The 21,543-nt window shown below is 36.9% G+C and overlaps 2 protein-coding genes across 9 annotated transcripts in view; one reads left to right on the top strand and one right to left on the bottom strand.

The window, feature by feature from the left end:
• Positions 1-5,974, top strand: part of LOC126282048 (protein cramped) — a 156,586-nt gene extending 150,612 nt beyond the window's left edge. For 6 of the 7 annotated variants that reach the window (XM_049981468.1, XM_049981472.1, XM_049981467.1 and 3 more), the window contains one exon: positions 1,330-1,870. In XM_049981468.1, the coding sequence (XP_049837425.1) occupies positions 1,330-1,440 (111 nt within the window). In that variant the 3' untranslated portion in view covers positions 1,441-1,870. Of the gene's footprint in view, positions 1-1,329 lie in introns of all 7 variants that reach the window. The other variant, XM_049981470.1, reaches the window with a different exon arrangement.
• Positions 1-21,543, bottom strand: part of LOC126282049 (glycine receptor subunit alpha-3) — a 692,635-nt gene that overhangs the window by 11,358 nt on the left and 659,734 nt on the right. The gene's annotated exons all lie outside the window — the stretch shown is intronic.

Genomic DNA, 21,543 nt, shown 5'->3' with positions numbered 1-21,543 from the left:
TCCTACGACACATGGTGTGAACAAAGCATTTTGTAATGGCTACCATGCAGTTGCTTGCTGATCTTGGCAGCATCATAAACAAGGAAGTTCAGGCTCGACCTTCACAGCTATTTTTTGAAATCATAGTTCAAACCCCTGTCCCGCCAACCTGCTCATTTTTCCACAAATTAGAAAAACAAAGATAAACATTTGTTTGTTCTAAAATGCTATACCAGGGTCCAAATAACAAAGCAATAGGCAGCTAGTTGTTTACATGACAGCTACCATAGCAAAAACCAACCAGTGAACTAGATTGATCATGCCATCATTTTCTTTCGTTGATATTGAATCACGAACTGCGACCTGTACTGTAACTGTTAAGTTTTGTTATACTCACATGCTTTATTTCTTTCTTCTCTCTCTCTTTTAAAGAATGTCAGCAACTAATTGTGAAAGTAATCAGCAAAATGATTAATATTGTGCAAGGTGAACTAATCACTGCAGACTAACGGAAAACATCAGGTAGACTTCAGTACTGAATTCACAGTCATTACTGCCATGGCCATTTTGGTCTGTGGGTAAAAACAAACTGCTTAATCTGGCCCTACTGTGTGTGTCTAGTTGTCAGTCACTTCGTTGTTATGATACAAGTATAGGCCCAGCGGCTGAGTCCTACAAAGCTATATGTGATGTGTATCGTATAGACCATTCAGTAGTCCATAGGCTCCAGAGCATTAACTTATGATTTGTCTAGTATGTCATTGCATTTATGCATAGGTGCGTTCTCTTCCCAAATTTGGCTGCACCGCACATTGTGCTATAATTGAAAATTGATTACTTTTTTAATATTTATACCCAGAGAATAAAGAAATTTCAAACTATACCTGATAAAGTAGTTCATGTGGAAAAATCCACAGTGAAGTGGTGTTTATCAGGTAAATCAGTATTTTTCTTTTTTGAAGCACAGTTCACATCTATATTTGCCTTTATCACAAATGTGAATTTTTGAGGTCCCTACTAATGAAATGAAACCATGGATTTAACACACAATTGTTTTTAAGCTACAGCTTAGGGTACTTTCTTATTCATTTTTTTGTTACAAAATGTTCCTACAAAATTATTTGGCAGTATTTTTCTGCGAGTTACTTCTCACAGGAACTCTCACAGTTTGGTACAATCAGCAGACATGGAAACTTGAGACAGTACACACAAGGACATAGATATAAACTACTCAAATTTCATTACTACAAGAACAACAGTCCTAAATCATGGCTTTAGTTTTAATGATTGTCAAATTTGCTTTTGATGCAGACATACAAGTGTGATACTTACTTTGTGTTAAATTTGCAGGTGGAAGCACAGTTGCAGTGTTTGATGAGTGAGAACAGTGTGGATTACATGGCAAAGTTTGCTGACCTGGCTGCTCAGATAGCATCTGATGGAGCTGTTAGTAAAAAATAAATGTCTCTGTTAACGTTGCACAAACTAATGTAAGCGGATGACAAGTGTGCCAGAAGAAACTTTGCTTCAGAAAGTTAAAGCGTGTGCTCTTAAGTGTCCCATTCATCACAAAGTGCCCATGCTTAATTTATTCTCTCATTGCACTACTTATATGAGGTGTGTGTGTGTGTGTGTGTGTGTGTGTGTGTGTGATTTTTGAGTTATTTGTTTCAGTGAAAAAATGAATTGTCTGTGTGAATTTAAATGTGAGTGCATCGAAATCGTGTAGAAGCAGAAGTGCGTTTTTGTACAGTCTATTTTACTATAACCTTGGCACATTTTTGTGCTTTATTTATTTTATAAACGTAAGTTCATTAATAGTACAATGGCAACTCACTTTTACATCATATTATTTGTTAATTCTTCTCTCTCTCTCTCTCTCTCTCTCTCTCTCTCTCTCTCTCTCTCCCCCCCTCTCCCCCTTCCCCCTTCCCCCCCCCCCTTCCCCCCTGCCTTGTCCCTATACTTTCACACGTGTCTCCCCTCCACATTCCCATCATTTGCAGCAGATAGTGGCAATTCGGTTCATAACATCAAGCATTTTGTGAACTTTATCTGGTTGTTTGCAAAATTCTTATCTCATCACAAAATTGAAGGGCATAGTTAAAATTTGATTTTATTTCCTTTTCATTATTTGGATGTTTGTGAAGAAGGATAACTAACATACTTTTTTGCATATTTTGGTTCATGTTGTGTAAGATTCATCATTGTAGCAATTCACATTTGTGTGGCTTCTAACATGTCATAAGCATTGATAGTTTTTTCCCCACAAAATCCCATAAACTTTCTCTTGTGTTTCCATCTTGGAGGATACATCCAAATTTATTAAACTAACTGTATGAAATTAAGAAACATTTTTTATACATAATCATTGTGTGGGTGGGAATAAATCATTTTTACTGAGTTTGAAGAACATATTGCAAATACACAGTAATTATAGTTGTTCACTCTGCTGACTAATGTGCCAACATAAAGTTTCATTACAGTCAAATCCAGTGAGCTGGAGAGCTTAGGCTTGGGCACTTAAAATCTCAAGTATAGCCTTAACTTTTCAGTTTCTCAAACCTAAGAGACATATTAATATGAGGCCCAAACCTGCCAGGCACTCTCATCCTCACATGGAAACTAGGTTGTGCCACCAAGACCACCAGTCAACAGAAAACTTGCTCTGAGTACTGACATCCGCCAAGCAGTTCAAATATCTTGGCTACAGTACCATCTGAGGTGTGATGGAGGGGAAAACTAGGAAGACATGCTATTTAAGAGCTTGAAATCTCCAACTTAAACTACATCTGATAGTTTGAAGGCCAAAGATTTGCATTAACTATACTAATAAGACTCACTCTGAGTCACACTGGCAAGCTCATCATCTTCATTCAGCACAAGCCTGGTAATTACATCCATAATAAACAATTTGGGGACACCTCGATTGAATTTTGTCGTCAAAGCAGTTAAGTCTTCTCCAGCCCACCCCAATACCCAGTGTCTCTCTCCACTTCATCTGTTAAATAAGGAATCTTCCCTTCCAAAGTATGTATAAGCCAGGCTGTCAGCAAACATCAAGACAGATGAGGTGCAGATCAATGTGCAAGCTTTTCTGCTAAACTGAGCAGTACTCTTCTGATGTTTGATCTGTCCCAACAAAAATAAGGTGAATGTACAATGAAAAACTGGACTTGTAACACATTACTTCAAAATACATATAGCAACAGATATTTGTTGTCTTGCTTGGCTCAAGAGCAGGACTGTCGATGTTTTTATCTGAAAAGGGCTGGCTCCCTAATGGTCTTCACAATAGCTAAATTAATGAAATACTATGCTTTATCTGTAGCTTCTTTAGGTGATTAACAATAATGACCCAGTTGAACTTAAAAGTGAATGTGGATTTTATGATTATTGGTCCCTGCGTCACTGACATCGTAGGAGCTAGTCACTCTCTCTCTGTTAGATCATATAATACAATCCAATGCTTGGGTTTTTCTTACCAGCACCTGCTTTTAAGGGCTGGATGGAAACCTGCACTGAACATGGATGTGCTGCATTAGCATATTTGTAGCATTTGCAATGAGTTAATCCAATCAGTAGAGCATCCCCAAAGCACAGGCTGCAGTGGTATCATGGGGCACTCTTCTCAAGGATTTCTTAACCACTTGCATGTTAGTAGTTACAACAAAGTGAGAAATCCGTATCAGCTCCTATTTATGTGCCAAGTTGACTACCAATGTCTCAATTTCAGTGAAGAAGGTAAATAAAGACTTCTGATTAGTACCTATGACAATACTGTGATTAGGGCAGTTCCACATTATATAATAATGATCTTTGCTACTACTTTGACCCACAGTGTCTACATGAGACAGGAATTGGTTGATAGGTGATGTTGTTCCTCCCACACTCAACAGAGGTGACAATATTATACCAGTATGCTGGCTAGGGCATTTTTGTCAGTAAAGTATTCTATCAGGCTATTTTCTCATCGGGATTGTATCTTTCTTTGGTACTATTCAAAGTTAATAAAAGGTCATATTGTGATTGACTAAATTATCCAACTGCTTCTTACATAAGTGTTGCCTGAAGATAATTATACCCATTTTATCTCAGTGTATAGGACCACCACCTATGGGTGTGCACTATGAACTGCACTTCAGAATTGTCAGAATCAGACTAGCACACAGTATTCTGCTATCTTCCAGTCATAGCCTGCACTAAGCCCTCATCATGTTTCACAATGTTATCTATTTTTAACAAATACACCATTACTGGATAATTATGAAAAATGGAGAAATAGGCTTACTCAGTTACTTGCAGCTGCAAATTGTCACAAGTTGCTAAAATGTATGTAATTGTAAATATGTTTTTGTGTGCAGAATTCCCAAAAGGAAAGGCAGTTCCTGCCCACATAATAAATGTCACTCTGTGAGTAGTTGTCGATTACCATATAATAATTCAAATGTGATCACAGAGCCTTCACTGCTTCTACCCCTCACCATGCAATGCCTAACAACTGAAAGTTGTTGTGTGGTGTCAGTTTAGAAAGTGAAAAATAAAAAGTACAACACAAAGTAATTCATGAGTGTCTGACAAGCTATCCTTGTTATTTTGTGCCTCTTTTCCATGAACCTTTTGACTTTTGGGTTCGAGGGAGGGGTTGATTACAAAGAGACACTGTGTGCAGATTTTCGAGAAATTTTGCTCAGTTTGAACCAGTTGTGTCTTGCTGAAAGCAAATTTTGAGCAGCACGTGTCTTGCAGTGTTTTTTTTTTTATTTTATTTTATTTTTTTTTTTTTTAAATATATCCAAGAGGTTTGTCAATTTACTGATCCTTCACTTGTGTTTCATAGGTTTCACTGTTTTAAGCATTTTGGTATCCTCCAGTACTAATACTGTATGATCATGTGATTATGTACAAACTGAAATAATAATGGCAGTTTAGTGGATGTTATGAAAAAGACTTTGAATACAAATCAAATGCTTGGAGAGAGAGTGAGTGTGTGTGTGAGAGAGAGAGAGAGAGAGAGAGAGAGAGAGAGGGGGGGGGGGGGGGGCGGCAATGGGAACAGGTATACCAACTTTCAGTTTCTTCATACTACTCGATTGTGTCCACATAATGTCGACTGATGAACTTTTTTTTCCCCTTAAGGCTCTGCAAGACTTTTATTTATTATGTTTTAACATCACTGTGTGTGTGTGTGTGTGTGTGTGTGTGTGTGTGTGTGTGTGTGTGTGTGTGTGTTTAAGACTGCAGATTCATTTTTCATTATAATTGTTGTTCCAGTCATTAAGGTGCGTGATATACACGAGTAAAGTAGTGACCTGTATAGTGCCAGTACTTACTCATATGCTGTTATCATTGGAAGTCACCAATGAATCTGTGCAGATTTTATTGTTGTATGTACAAAGTACAAGATTAAAATATATTCATATTATACCTTTTCATAAAGCTTTACACTTTGCACATTTAATGATGGAAAACTGTTATTTTTGTATATTATTCATATTAATATAATAATTCAGGTACATTTGTTACACTGCATAATTTATTCCGTGTCTTGTTTTGAATATTCTGTTTGACATTCAGTGTAAAGCAGCTCTACTTCACAGCTTATAATGCTGTGCAATATTAGTTGTTTAGTCTCTAGCAATGTAAAATCACCAAAACTTTTAGACTGTACATTCTTTCTCTTACATACCAATTATGCTGAGATGGATGTAGTCCCATCTGTTGTGTACCTGAGGTATAAAAGAATGACTTTGTAAGAGTGAAATTGCTCGCTAAGTTTAGATTTGTACTTTTGTAAATTTGTGAGAATACTTCTGTATTAAAACATAATGTGGTACAGTTAGAAATTTGTGTGAAAAAACACTATGCTCTGCAACATGTGTTCATTAGGGTAACTTTTTGCATAATTTTGTTAAATATGTAAGCAACAGACAGTTAAAAATGTATACAAAGTTACAGTGTCATAGCCAGTATTTATTAAACTGTGTGTTCTTTCTTTCCTGTCTTTCTTTATAAATAAAAATGTGAAATGTAGTTACTTTTTCAGCATAGGTTCTGGAAAGTAATTTTTGAGGATGGCACATTTCTGTGATGAGATATTGTAACATTAGGTCAGTCTTAAATTGCATCTATATTAAAGAAAGTGAAGGAAATGACTGTCAGCTATGTTACCAGTTTCAGATTTCTGGAGACTTTTCAAGATACACAGTTCCTCCACAGAGAATTTCATACAGCAATCATTTTTGTCACTATAATCTACATCTGTAACCTGTTTTGCACATGGAGAATTTTCAGAGGTAAATTTATTGCATAAATCAATATTAAACCTTTTCATGCATATGTAGCCTGAACATTGCCAGGTTTAAAAACAGCTTATGCTGTGAACTGTTATACAAGAAATAGCTGCTGCAAACTAGTAAATTGTTGCCTCGACAAAATTTTTATCTAACAAACTAGGGTGGGCTACAGATAAATATGCCTTTAACTGCTCACACTACAGATGATGTTATTATTTGTTAGAAACTTTCATTTTCTTCTGAGCCACTGTGGCATGTTCCATGTTATATTTAGATGGCAAAAGTAATTATTCTCCAAAAACTTGGATCATTGTGGAGTGTATTAATGACGTAAGTAGCGAAAATAAAATGCCGGTATGTACCACATTTATTAAGGGTTGATTGTTGCGACATATGAAAATGCTCATGTGGTGACTGGTCACTAGTTAACAATGTGTTATTCATGTTAAATATGCATATTGCTATAGCTGTAGGGCACTAGTAAACAAATTTGCTGTTTGCTTTAGTCACTAGGAAAACTGGGGTGCTACAAGCAACTAACAAAATGAAATGAAGAGCAGTGTTAATCCGTGGCCACTCAGCAACTAGACTGAAGTCCCAGAGGTCAGCCAGGGTGCAGTCTAAAGTGCACACTTTCTCATGTGTCAGTAGGGTTGAAGTCATGTGGCCTCGTGGGTACACATATAATGACCTCAGTTTCATGGATTGACAGCATGGTACATTCTCTGATTTTGGAAGGTATTGGGCATAATCTGTTAAAAGATTCTTCAGCTCCTTGTATGCTTTGGAGGCAGTGTCCATACCAAAATACTCTTACAAGAGAGTGGTCCGATCTGACATGGCTAAACCTAACATGAAATTTTACATGTGTGGAAAAATACACTGTAAGAAATGCACTATTACAATTTTAGCTGCTAAGGCATGCTACAGGTATTTTCAAAAAAAATGTTAAAGAAATTAATTTTTGGCACACTAAAAGTTTCATAACAGCAGTTTGTATAGCCCTTCGTGCCACATGCACGAAGTGGCGAATAAGCAGATGCAGTGAGAGAATGTCGCGCCACATAGTGCAAAACCAAAAGTTCAAATACACACAAATTTTAAGCACTTAAACCATACCTTACATGTCTCAAATCATGAATTTTTTTTAATGACTGTTCATATCAGCAGCTAAAGTCTTGCAGATGTAATTGTTACGCAAGTGGCCAGGAGAGGAAAGGCAATAGAGGCAGTATATGATGTTACATTAAAACTAAGTTTATCAGTCGGGACTTTAATATATTAACATGAAATATTGTGTAACAATTTCTGCAGAACAGTGTTATGATAATTTTCGAAAAATTTATGCTTTACATACAAGGAAACAGTTGCTTGATTATTTCCAGCAGTTGTCACAAAAATGTGAAGTGTCTATTGGATGACAAAACAAACTTTTCCTTACATCAGGTACACCTGATAAAAGAAAAATTAATACATTTAGGCACACCACAGTAATTAAGAGTTTTATTTAAACGCCTTTCAGTCATGTATTTCCAAACTGCCATGTTTTGGCAATATATCACATCATCTTCAGGGCCCCTGACCAATTTGTAGGAAGATTCCATTCCAGTCAAAATAGGGACCAGCATTCATAGATTAATATCTCTAGATTTCTGCTTGTTACAGTGCTCATTCAAACTTCATCTGCCGACTTCTATATAAACATTCCTATGGAATGTTGTTCCAAACATTGGAATATTTATCTAACAGTCGGCAGATGGTGTTTGAAGTGATCTCTGTATCAAGCAGAAATCTACTGATACCAGTTTATGAATGCTGGTCCCTATTTTGACCAGAACCGAGGTTAGAATCTTCCTGTATGACAGTGGGAGTGTGATGATGGCATAATATATTGCCAAAACTGGAATAACAATTTGGAAATTGGATGGCTCAAAGATGTTTGATTTGATATTCTGTGTTGAAGAGAAAAGTCCCACAACCATCTCTGAAAATATGGACATATGAGGTAAGAAATGGTCATGGCCACTGTACTGTATATTGTGCTATGTACCAGAAATACTTTTCCAAATTCCTAAAACCTGGTGGTGCAGACTGAAAATGCACCAAAAACTCTCAATTCGGTCACAATTTTCGCTTGATATCCCATACGATCATACTTTTGATAATAAGCATAGTTGTGGCACAGAGTGAAATCTTTTTGGAAATCAAGAAATACTGCAGCTGCATGAGTGGCTTTATCCAAAGCAATTAGTATGTCTTGTGAGAAAAGTGCCAGTTGAGTTGCACAAAATGAATGTTTTCAGACTCTGTACTGGCTGGCACGAAGGAGATACTTGTTTGAGATACCTCATTGTGTTTGAGCTCAGAATGTGTTCTAAGGTTCTGCAACAAACCGATGCCAAGGATACTGGATGGTAGTTTTGTGGATCATTTCTACTACTCTTTTTGTAAGTGGGTGTGACTGTGCTCTCTTCCAACTACTGGGCATGACTTTTTGTTCAAGGGAACTACTGTAATTATATCTAAAATTGGAGCTAACTCAGTTGCAAATTCAGTATGGAATCTTGGGAATTCCATTGGGCCCTGGAGCTTTGTTCAATTTTAACAATTTCAGCTATTACTCAACTCCACTGATTAATACTGATTTCCTCCATCTTTTCAGTGGTTTGAGGATTAAATTCGAGCAATTTTCCTGGGTTTTCCAAACAAAGAAACAATAGAAAATGGAGTTAAGCATTTCTACTTTTGCTCTGCTACTCTGCTTCAGTCATCCATGAGTGACTGGACCAGAATTTCTTTGGGTTTTTGTGAAAGATCATTAAGACTGTCAGCATCTCTCCGTCTATAGCCCTATGCTGTATTTTATACCTGTTTTGCAGTAGTCTCCATTTCTTTAGAAGTTTCATTACAGAACCTGTATAATATGGGGGGGAGGGGGGGGGGGGTGTCGGTCCCCTCTCACTATGAACTGTTGTAATAGGTACATACCTGTCCCTTTCAAAATTGAGCCATAGTTCTTCCGCATGCTCCTGTCCTGCGCTAGAAGTTTTAAGTCCCTTACTGAGATATGACACTGCTGTTTTTATCTAGTTTTCTGAACATAGATTTTTTTTAGGAGTTTTAGTTGTACTTTCTACGTTGATAACCATTGTTGCCACAATTCTTTCATGGTTCTTGTGATACCATTTTTGATGTGGACGTCCTCAAAAAGATCATGTCTGTCTGTTGCCACTAGATGAAATACATTTCCATCATGAGAGGGGTTTCAAACTATGTTCAGTGTTAAAATAGGCGAAATTTCTGGTTTTCATGATAAAATTCACCATTTTTTACTTTCAATTGCTTATTTGTGCATTTCTTTTCTCTCTTGTATTAAGGCCGTTCCCCCAATATTTCATATCAGTTTATTTTTCTTCGTTTACCTGTTCCCTGTCAGCTTGGATTGTTTTCACCTATAAAATAGAGGGTTGGCAGTTGGCTAAAAAAGGGTGGTGGAATTGCAATTTCTTTCACTTTGCAATGTTTCAAGGTTAGTATATAATTTATAAAATAAAAAAAAAATACCTCTCAGAGATCACTCAAATGTCTTTTCATCTTTCCTTCTATTATAAATAAAAGAAGTCACATTAGTTATCCACAGATCCCTAAGTCAGTGTGACATGTAACATAAAAAGATGGAACTCATGTGTAACAGTGTTAGATGTTTTCAGGATCAACTTTTAGGGGAAAAAATAAAGAAAAGAAATACTGGACAGTTGAAATAGGTAACAGGACTTAATGTTTACATTCAGGATTGAAGAGTTGTGGACCCACTTGTGTTCAGAATAAAAGAACAACCAAGAGCAGGAGTGACATGGAAGAGATACATAGTAGCAGAGCTACTTTTCCAGTACAAAAAGTTATTCTAATTGATCATATATTGCTGTAGTCAGATGCTGAGGTACCAACTGATCCAAAGTAATAGAGTCCATGCACCCACCCCAGTAATCACTACTAGATAACACAAACATCATGTAAGGCTAAACTTTCAATGGAACTGTTATCAGAACCAAAATATATTAATAAAGGTATTCTTTGTGATAGCATTATACAACCTGCACTTGTCAGTGGCTTTCTTATTCACAAAGACAACCACATCAAATATGTTTCAGATACTTTCAGTTAACATTTCTCACTCAGCTTTGCATATTTTATCACCTTACTTCACAATTAGATGAGTATATATATTCAGCAAAAGGACAAGATATGGCCCTTCACAGAAAGCAAATGAAACCTGCAAGGAAGTTCACAATTGATGAGTATGCAATAAAGTTACATTGAACATAAAGAAAGCAAATACCACGAATTCCAGTTTGAAGAAGGGAAATGATGTAGTTAAAGTTAAATGTAAATGGACATTCTGTCAAGTCCTCAAGAGTCTTGTAGTTTCATATCTTGGTGGAATGGCTTGAAATTGTAAGGATTGTGCAAATACTGTACATAACTCAGTTTTTACAGTTAACTGGTTCTTTGCACATTTATTAGCACTTCAAATAATACAATGACTAGGTCCATTTTCACAATTGCACATCCTGTACACACTAGTATCTCCAGACATAATATTAATAACATCATGTCAGTGCAGTTGCACACCAGTCGATGAACACATTAGCTACACGACACAGTGGTGGAATAATAAAAAGAATACTGCGCATGACAGTGTTTTCAATAAAGGGACATCGATGAAAGAATCAGCTGAGGAATGGGTCACTGTACAAAATTCAGATAGTAAGTGGTAGATATTCAAGGCCAGACTTTCTACAGAGCAGTTGCCACAGAGGTATTATGTGTTTGATAGTAACTGCAGACTTCACTAGCAAGATTAACGCAGAGCACGTTCACATTTGAGCACAGACTTGAATGATAACATTACACGCAGATGTTGTGTTTACTTCCAGACTTACTGTTTGCAAAAAGGTGTTGGCAATATAGCAGCTTTGTGATAACCCTCTCAATATAGGTGTTGTTTGTGAGCTTACAGGTCGCCCCCCCCCCCCCCCTCCCCACATTGCAGTAGCTTAATTACAAGCACAAGCCTGATACTGAAATTGTGGTAAATCATGCAAAAATTTTAATTAAAGTCATAATCTATTACGGAAGGGTGTCACCTGGTTCACATCCAGGAATACTAAATACGACATTAGAAGTGGCACACTGAAAATAGTACCTTGAATGTTAAATCTAAGGGGGCAAGTTAGTTAATGTTTTGAAATTTTCTAACTTTACCATAATTATGTTAGAAAATGTTGAAAATTGAGAAATAAGCTAAAGGGAAAAAATTAATACTATCAGGAGTTGAAATCATAACAGATGGACAAACTGTTCAGATGTACTCTCAATTGTTAGCTACAGAATTCTTTTCAGGAGGACAAATGTACTAAATGTGAACTATGGGAAAAGCCCATAGATTGAGTATAGTAATTGGACTTCTTGTAAAAATATATTCAGAACATTTGGAATTTAAACTATAGCATGTCAGTAAATTTACCAATCTGTTATGCACATAAAAAATAACCGTGATAATTACTGCATAAACAGCTCTGCTTATGACAATGAAACAAGATCTGGACTGAGCTTACATTTGCGAAGAAAGAAAAACCTGAAAACGGCATTTTCTATCATCTACATCTACATGATTACTCTGCAATTCACATTTAAGTGCTTGGCAGAGGGTTCATCGAACCACAATCATACTATCTCTCTACCATTCCATTCCAGAACAGCATGTGGAAAAAAGGAACACCTTTCTGTTTGAGCTCTGGTTTCTCTTATTTTATTTTGATGATCATTCCTACCTATGTAGGTTGGGCTCAACAAAATATTTTCGCATTCGGAAGAGAAAGTTGGTGACTGAAATTTCGTAAATAGATCTCGCCGCAACAAAAAACGTTTTTGCTTTAATGACTTCCATCCCAACTCGCAGATCATATGTGCCACGCTCTCTCCCCTATTATGTGATAATACAAAACGAGCTGCCCTTTTTTGCACCCTTTCAATGTCCTCCGTCAATCCCACCTGGTAAGGATCCCACACCGTGCAGCAATATTCTAACAGAGGACGAACGAGTGTAGTGTAAGCTGTCTCTTTAGTGGACTTGTTGCATCTTCTAAGTGTCCTGCCAATGAAACGCAACCTTTGGCTCGCCTTCCCCACAATATTATCTATGTGGTCTTTCCGCCTGAAGTTGTTCGTAATTTTAACACCCAGGTACTTAGTTGAATTGACATCCTTGAGAATTGTACTATTTATCGAGTAATCGAATTCCAACGGATTTCTTTTGGAACTCATGTGGATCACCTCACACTTTCCATTTTTTAGCTTCAACTGCTACCTGCCACACCATACAGCAATCATTTCTAAATCACTTTGCAACTCATACTGGTCTTCTAGGCAGCATCATCTGCGAACAACCTAAGAGAACTGCTCAGATTGTCACTCAGGTCATTTATGTAGATCAGGAACAGCAGAGGTCCCAGGACGCTTCCCTGGGGGACACCTGATATTACTTCAGTTTTACTCGATGATTTGCCATCTATTACTACGAACTGCGACCTTCCTGACAGGAAATCACGAATCCAGTCACACAACTGAGACGATACCCCATAGGCCTGCAGCTTGATTAGAAGTCGCTTGTGAGGAACAGTGTCAAATAATAATAATAATAACCACCACCATGATTGTCTTTGCCAGCTGAAAGTGAACAGTAACTGATGGTGAGAAACGAATGAGCAGCGTAGCATTAGCTCTTTAAAGTATGGGATAACTTTTTTGCAAGTACTTATAACCAAGGAATGTTGTCTATCAAAAATAAACAGAAGGTTTGTGCCTTCTTTATCTGGCAATCCTGAGTTAGGTTCCCTATTGTTTCCTTAAATTACCTCTGTCACTGAGAAGTTCAGTGCTTGCTTGATTTCAGAAAGGCAATAATACCACATGCATTTAGTCCCAATCATGTCTTCAGTCAAATGTGTTGGAGTCTAATCTTCACCATATTGTACCTGATCCTCACCTAGCTGTAGGAACGAATGCTGACATCACAATTAAATAAAATCCTGAACCCCCTTTTGTTGAGGCAAAAGAAGCACCTTTCCTATAAAATAAGTTATGTCCAATTCAGTCCTCATCAGTGCCTAATTGGAAAACAGTCTGTTTTCCTTTTGTTGTGCTTTTCCTTTCAGTGTGTGTCTATTTGCTATGGAACATCTTTCTAGGAGATTTCCGCAATCTTTTTGTTCATCTTGTCTAATAACTTTAATAAGAAATTTTTCTTGCTTAATTTTGTAAACAAGAGAGAACTAAAATTGTTGAGCCTAGCTCATGAGAAGTATGTTCCATACGTATTATAATAATAAAAATTGTGTGGTTCGTTCTGATGATCATTGTTCAGCCAAGCCCCCACTAAAACACTATGTGATTTTTTTCATGTGAGTATTAAAATCCTTGGTTGTGCCTTCCATTTGTTGCAGTTTTTCCTGGTTTGCATGAGTTAGTTGTGATGGTTTGCCTTCTTTATTTCTTTGTTGTTTGTCCTCGGTGTTGACGTACTTCATTGTTTCACTGGCTGAAAAATGGGTTGTTGAAGTACAACACTGACTACTTTAATTGATGTAGCTGACAGGTGCACATTTGTGTTTCACTGTACTTTACTTTCACTGTTCACAACCCCCAATAATGCACAGTTATATGGTCAGTGCACTATTGTTAAACTTACAATAAGCCTCATTAATAGGTTGCAGTTGAACATCCACATCCTGCTTCAATAGTTTACTGTTGTACATCTACGAGCAGTAAAAACCTTACCACACAGTTCACAAGTCTTGCAGAATATTGCGGTACGTATTGAACAGACACTGTCATTGTTTTAACCCACAGCCTAATTGTGTTACTCTTATTTCACAGTTTTGATGCATTGTTGTTGTTCTAACCAACGCAGGTTCCTCATCTGAAACTCGGCTGTGGACTGACTGTCTCAGGACCAAAAATCGGGCCCTTATATATCCTCACAATAATAGGTGCTAAATCTACACATTGTTCAAATTTTAATTTACAGAAATTACAATTAAAACTTAACTCATTAAATTAACTGAATACAACGAAAAATTCATTCCTTGTAACAGTTTCTTCTACAACAAGGGCCATGCCAAATTATTTGTTTAAGTGATGAAATTAACAAATATCATTACACAAACAATACTTTTGAAAAAACTATTAATTACTTTGGAGTTAATTAAGGGCTGGCTTTTGCTAACATGTGTTTGAACAGAGCCAAATAAATACTTAAAGAATGCTATTGTTTCAACTCCCAAATTTTTATAATTAGTACAGAATTCATGTTTGTTTATAAGTCAACAATAGAATTTAAGTTACGAAACAATTACTGATTTCATCCTAAAGCAAAAGATACTAGCTAGGAATAGTCAAAATAAATCAGAAAATCAATTACATATAGAAAACTAAGCGCAAAATTAGATCTGGTGTTATATTCTTTAAGACTGAGGGTCAGTCTTTCACTTCTATGAAAATGCAGATTATCCTTACATATGTCAATGGTAATTAGTTAAAATTGAAAATAAATAAAAATAAACGAATTTAAAGAGGCAAATGGCAAAGCAAGAGGGGAAGTAAAATCATCCCAGCTCGCTTCATCACATAGTGAGCTAGAATTAACGAAATAGTCCATAGTAATGTGAAGACAGTGACACTACCAATCATTGTGTATTCACTAAAACTGATCATAGCATCTGTCAATGCTTGCATTGCGTTCTGTCTGCTATGGGCATACCATCAGCAACTTTGGTCACTCAAAAACAAAATAAAAGTACAACCAGACCATATAAATACCAAGTGTTCATTCTGAACATTTCACTAAAAATCTTCACTACTTATTTTAAAACAAGTATCTGCATAAGCTTATAATGTAAAATGAAAGTATAGTTCAATCACAGGTAAATTCTGGACGCAGTGAGTTACCATTTGTTTACCACTAAGGAGTTATTGTAAAGTCAAGAAGAAAACTTTATTCCACAAAGGCTGTTCAATTAGACTATATTATTTTATTTTAGTCTATTCTGCATTACCAGTCAGTTTTATCATTTGTGCAGTTTTCAGTTGTATCTGTTACATAACAATGAACTCAAATAGTACACCGCTCAAAATGTAAACTGTATACAACTAAATATTGTAGATCAGGAAAATCAGTAATCTTAAACAGTTTGCTAGCTAACATTGGTAGCTACTGAAAACAAGTGAATAGCATGTAATATGGGCTGATTTTTCCCACAAATGACTCAACCAGTACAAAGGTTTTTTTTTTCTTTGTGGATGAGCTGTATAAATGCTTACAGTGAGATAAGTCGATTCCCAAGTGCTGTCTCTGAGGCATTAGATAAAAAAGAACACATAGCAGCAATATTCCTAGATCTTTCAAAAGCATTTGACACCGTTAACCATGGTCTATTGCTTAGAAAGATAGAAAATGTTGGTGTCAGAGGTCCAGCCTATGAGTGGGTAAAGGCATATCTACAAAACAGACACGAAATAGTTGAACTCTTGTACAAAGAAGGAAAAAATTTAACTTCCTATCAATCAGAAAAACAGTGTGTTAAATACGGTGTGCCGCAGGGTTCTGTACTGGGACCAATCTTGTTCTTGCTGTTTGTAAATGACCTGGAACCATCCAGCCCTAACTATAAGTACATTACGTATGCCGATGATACAAATATACTTATCAAAGGAAAGACCCCAGAAGAGCTCCAAAATGAAAAAAAAAGAGCACTTCACATGTATCAGAATGGTTCGCAATGAACAACTTAATAATAAACACACATAAAACAAACACTATGCATCTACACACAGTGCAGAATAAACAGCCTTTAATTGCAACCATAGAACTGTTAGGCAAAAGACTTGAAATTGTAAATAGCACCAAATTTTTGGGAGTTTGGATCCAAGATGACTTAAGATGGTAGAAACTCTCACAACAGCTATGTAGTAAATTAAATACCATTTGTTATAGTATAAAAATTCTTGCTGGATGCACATCAACGCAATCCATAAAAAATGTGTGCTATGCCCAAGCAGAATCACTATAAGATATGGTTTAATTTACTGGGGAAATTCACCACCCAGCAAATGCTGTTTTATTGCACAAAAAAGAATTATAAGAGCCATGGAAGGCTCAGCACCTCGATCTTCATGCAAACCCTCATTTAAAAAGCTTCATATTCTTCCATTACCATGCCTATATATCCTAGAAACAATAATGTTTATAAGGAAAATTGTATATGAAAATAGCAAGATTGCTCCAAAAAACCAAAATATCCATTCATACAACACAAGGAATAATCAAGATTTACATATGCAGTTTTCACATACAACTCTAAAACAAAAAGGACCCTTGCAAGCAGGAAAAAAACTGTATAACAAACTACCTAAAAAAATTAAGGCACTAACTGCTATGCATAAATTCAAAACTGCGGTGAGTGACTACTTGCTACAGAATTGATGAATTTTTATCTACAGTGTAAATACGTGAAAAATTTAAATTTTGTACATTTAGATTTATCTGTGTATTGTATGTGGTCTATTACATATATGTGTGTGTGTGTACAATCAAGGCTGAAAGCATGAAATGTGTGCAAGTAAAATTTATTTCTGCATTTGTGAAATGTTATTCCCATATGTTAGAGTTATATTGCTATATACTGAAAACCATACAACAGTTTTTCCATTAAACTGTTAAACTTTGGAGAAAAGAGAACCACTTGTATGAATATCAAGAGCTCAGGTAGAAACCCAGTTCTAAGCATAGAAGGGAAAGCAGAAAGAAGGAAGGCGTATATAGAGGGTCTATACAAGGGTGGTGTCCTAGAGGGCAATGTTATAGAAATGGAAGATGTAGATGAAGATGAAATGGGAGATATGATGCTGCATGCAGACCTAATTGGAAACAAGGCCCCGGGAGTAGACAACAATCTATTAGAACTACTGATAGCCTTGGGAAAGCCAATCCTGACAAAACTCTACCATCTGGGGAGTAAAATGTATGAGACAGGCGAAATACCCTCAGACTTCAAGAAGAATATAATAATTTCAATCCCAAAGAAAGCAGGCGTTGGCAGATGTGAAAATTTCCTAACTATCAGATTAATAAGCCACGGCTGCAAAATACTAACACGAATTCTTTACAGACGAATGGAAAAACTGGTAGAAGCCGACCTCAGGGAAGATCAGTTTGGATTCCGTAGAAATATTGGAACACGTGAGACAATACTGACCCTACGACTTTAATTCGGAGTAGGTATTAAAATCCATGGAGAAGAAATGAAAGCTTTAAGGTTCGCCGATGACATTGTAATTCTGTCAGAGACAGAAACGGACTTGGACGAGCAGTTGAACGGAATGGACAGTGTCTTGAAAGGAGGATATAAGATGAACATCCACAAAAGCAAAACAAGCATAATGGAATGTACTCGAATTAAGTCGGGTGATGCTGAGGGAATTAGATTAGGAAATTACACACTTAAAGTAGTAAAGGAGTTTTCCTATTTGGGGAGCAAAATAACTGATGATGGTTGAAGTATAGAGGATATAAAATGTAGACTGTCAATGGCAAGGAAAGTGTTTCTGAAGAAGAGAAATTTGTTATCATTGAGTTTGTATGGAATGTAGCCATGTATGGAAGTGAAACATGGACGATAAATAGTTTGGACAAGAAGAGAATAGAAGCTTTTGAGATGTGGTGCTATACAAGAGTGCTGAAGATTAGATGGGTAGATCACATAACTAATGAGGAGGTACTGAATAGGATTGGGGAGAAGAGGAGTGTGTGACACAACTTGACTAGAAGAAGGGATCGGTTGGTAGGACATGTTCTGAGGCATCAAGGGATCACCAATTTAGTATTGGAGGGCAACGTGGAAGGTAAAAATCGTAGAGGGAGACCAAGGGATGAATACACTAAGCAGATTCAAAAGGATGTAGGCTGCAGTACGTACTGGGAGATGAAGAAGCTTGCACAGGATAGAGTAGCATGGAGAGCTGCATCAAACCAGTCTCAGGACTGAAGACCACAACAACTACAACAACAGATTATGCTGACATTCTCATTGATGAAAAAACTGAGGTGGTTTATGAGTTTGCTGTTCTTATGTATGGCATAAAGTAGTGCAAAAGTGTTAATGATAGAGATTTTGTATTTTCCAAACGAATTGTATAGAAAAAAATTATGAAAAAATTAAAAGCTTCAAATAAAATATGATTCCATCATTCTGGAAATCAGTAAACAAAAAATTTTTTCACACAGCATATGTAAAATTTATGTTGCATAATGATACTGACCCTTATTCTGTAAAACTACATTCTGAATATTGTGGGTGTTACGTGAATGAGTACTTAAAGCCAGTCCTTGGGGACTGAACACCCTTAATAGTTGGCAAAATTTTACAGTTACAGACAGGGATAGTAATGACAACAACCCCTCAGAATTTGATTTCAATATTTTAGCTTGTGATGTACCAGGTTCTGAATAAACGTTAGTATTTGAAAGCTGTGCAATTTAAATTGTACAATAAATTAAACTGTTTCTGTTGTCAATCAGTTTTTAAAATGTTGATTTATTTCCTTTATTTATCAACACTATTTTATAAATAAATACATAAAATTTGAAAGATAAATTACTATATTGTGCATTTATGTAGTGGAAATTATTATGTGCTTCAAAATATGAAATAATGAGTATAGATTTGCATTTAGAGTGTGATTATACTTGACAGTTGCTTGACAGTGCTGCAGTAGCAGTTGCAAGAAGACTATGGGAGTTTTGTGAATAATTATATTGGACTTTAGTTTCAGGGAGGAATGAGACTGGGTAGTCTCTTTTTCTTGGTGACTGTCAGACACACAGTTGTTGTTCTGTATATTTCCCTGTTGCACAGGTTTACATGTTCAGTGTTTCTGTATTGTTCCATGCTCCCATACTCGTTTGTTGGAACTTACACCTGTGCTGACCCTAAGATAGGTCCATTTTTGCTAGGGCAACCCTGTACCATTATGTTAGCAATAAAATTATGTACATTTTATACATGATTGTATAAGGAAATTTGATAAGTGTAATTTACTTCTACACACTTACCTGTTTGTACCTGATAAACTTTCATTATTGCCTGGAAAGAGATAAGGAACCTTACTTTGATGTTACATTTACTTTTGATTGATAGTAACTGTTTTGAGAAACTGCATGAGAGTAGACAATTTTTAATTAAAAATAGATGTGCAGGGATTTGGAGCAGCAACCCTTATACGCTTTGTTTATTTGGTCATTACAATTCATAAAATATACATTTTTTACAATATAGTTTAATTGGATATATAAAAAGTCTACACTTAGAACACACACAGAAGAAAAGACTCTTCCCACCCTGCGTGGTAGGTCTCCCCTCACTCACAGCTCTGGGTGACTTTTCTGAAATCTACCCTTTTCCTAGAACTCTCCAGTCCTTTTCTTTCTCCCTTCTTCTTTCCCCTTCAATCCAACTTCCAGCACTGCCTCCGAAAGCTGTCAGAATATTAAACTTATTTTATGTGTGTGTTCTGCTGCCGCTTAGTGAGCAGATTTTTTATTTACCCAATTACATTATAAAATATACATTTTATTATGAAACTTGATGAGGGAAGGTCAGTTTAAGTTGTGGTCTTAGACTATATGCAGATCAGGAACAACACAGGTTTGTCTGGAGCTGCTAAAAGATCATAAACAAAACCAAAAAGGCGAGAAGAAAATGTTCAGCAGAAACAGACTGTTTCTCCTGTGATGAAGCAGACTACATCTCCAAGGAGTGACCACATTGCCATGAAAAACAGGCAGTGGCTTTTCTGAGCAAGCAGAGTATTCCCAAGAAATCAACATGCAGAGTAAGAAGGTGCTAGCTCAGAAGTGCTACAAATGATTCAAACAGTGAAGACTCATCAAGTGTAAGTGTCAAAAGCCGGCCGTGGTGGCCGAGTGGTTCTAGGAGCTTCAGTCCAGAACCATGCGACTGCAAGGGTCACAGGTTCAAATCCTGCCTCGGGCATTGATGTGTGTGATGTCCTTAGGTTAGTTAGGTTGAAGTAATTTTAAGTTATAGGGAACTGATGTCCTCAGATGTTAAGTCCCATAATGCTCAAAGCCATTTCAACCATTTGAAGTGTGAAGAAAGATGATGAAATAGTGGCTATGAGAGTGAGTGGAAGAGGTGCTGATGGGAAAGTGTGGGTTTTGGATTCCAGAGAGGCACATCATGTGACTTGTCACCAAGAGATGTTACAGAACTTAGAGGTGGGTAACTTTGGAGAAGTGCAACTGGTTGATGGGAAAGCTACTAAAGTGGCAGGTAAGGTAAATGTTATCATGAAGGCAGTAAAATCAAGTGCTTCCAGTAAAAGAACTAGATTGGAACTTGATTGTCAAATGGAACTAAAGACTCGGACACAGAGAAGTTTACTCACAGTACAATGAATGCTATGTACAAAGAAAAAGGTGAGTGTGTGTGCAAGGAAAAATGAAAAGATAGTCTCTCAAACCAAGTCAAACTACTACTGAAACTGGTACATAGTGATGGGTGTTGCATTAGACAGACTTCCTTAGTTGAGCACATTATTATGCTACATACCTGGATGACGGCTCAAGGTATTCAGTAGTGAAAGTGCTAAGCAGAAAAATGATGTGTTTGAGTTTTTTTGTGGAGTTTAAGGTACATGCAGCATGTGAGACAGGGAGTGAAGGTGGTATATTGTATTGACCAAGCACAGTTTATCCTCCTACATCTAATGGAAAAGATGAGCATCTGAATCATGCACTTACACCTATCTTGAGTTGTCTATTATTCCAATGTGGTTTCCCCAACATCTTTTGAGGGGGAAGCTCCAATGTTGGCCTGCTATATTCAAAATGGATGCCCAAATACACTCCTGGAAATGGAAAAAAGAACACATTGACACCGATGTGTCAGACCCACCATACTTGCTCCGGACACTGCGAGAAGGCTGTACAAGCAATGATCACACGCACGGCACAGCGGGCACACCAGGAACCGCGGTGTTGGCCGTCGAATGGCGCTAGCTGCGCAGCATTTGTGCACCGCCGCCGTCAGTGTCAGCCAGTTTGCTGTGGCATACGGAGCTCCATCGCAGTCTTTAACACTGGTAGCATGCCGCGACAGCGTGGACGTGAACCGTATGTGCAGTTGAC

The sequence above is a fragment of the Schistocerca gregaria genome, chromosome 7, assembly GCF_023897955.1.
Source record: "Schistocerca gregaria isolate iqSchGreg1 chromosome 7, iqSchGreg1.2, whole genome shotgun sequence".
NCBI classification, from domain to species: Eukaryota; Metazoa; Arthropoda; class Insecta; order Orthoptera; family Acrididae; genus Schistocerca; species Schistocerca gregaria.
The sequence above is the reverse complement of the archived record's forward strand: the minus strand, read 5'-3'. Positions and strand labels throughout refer to the sequence as shown.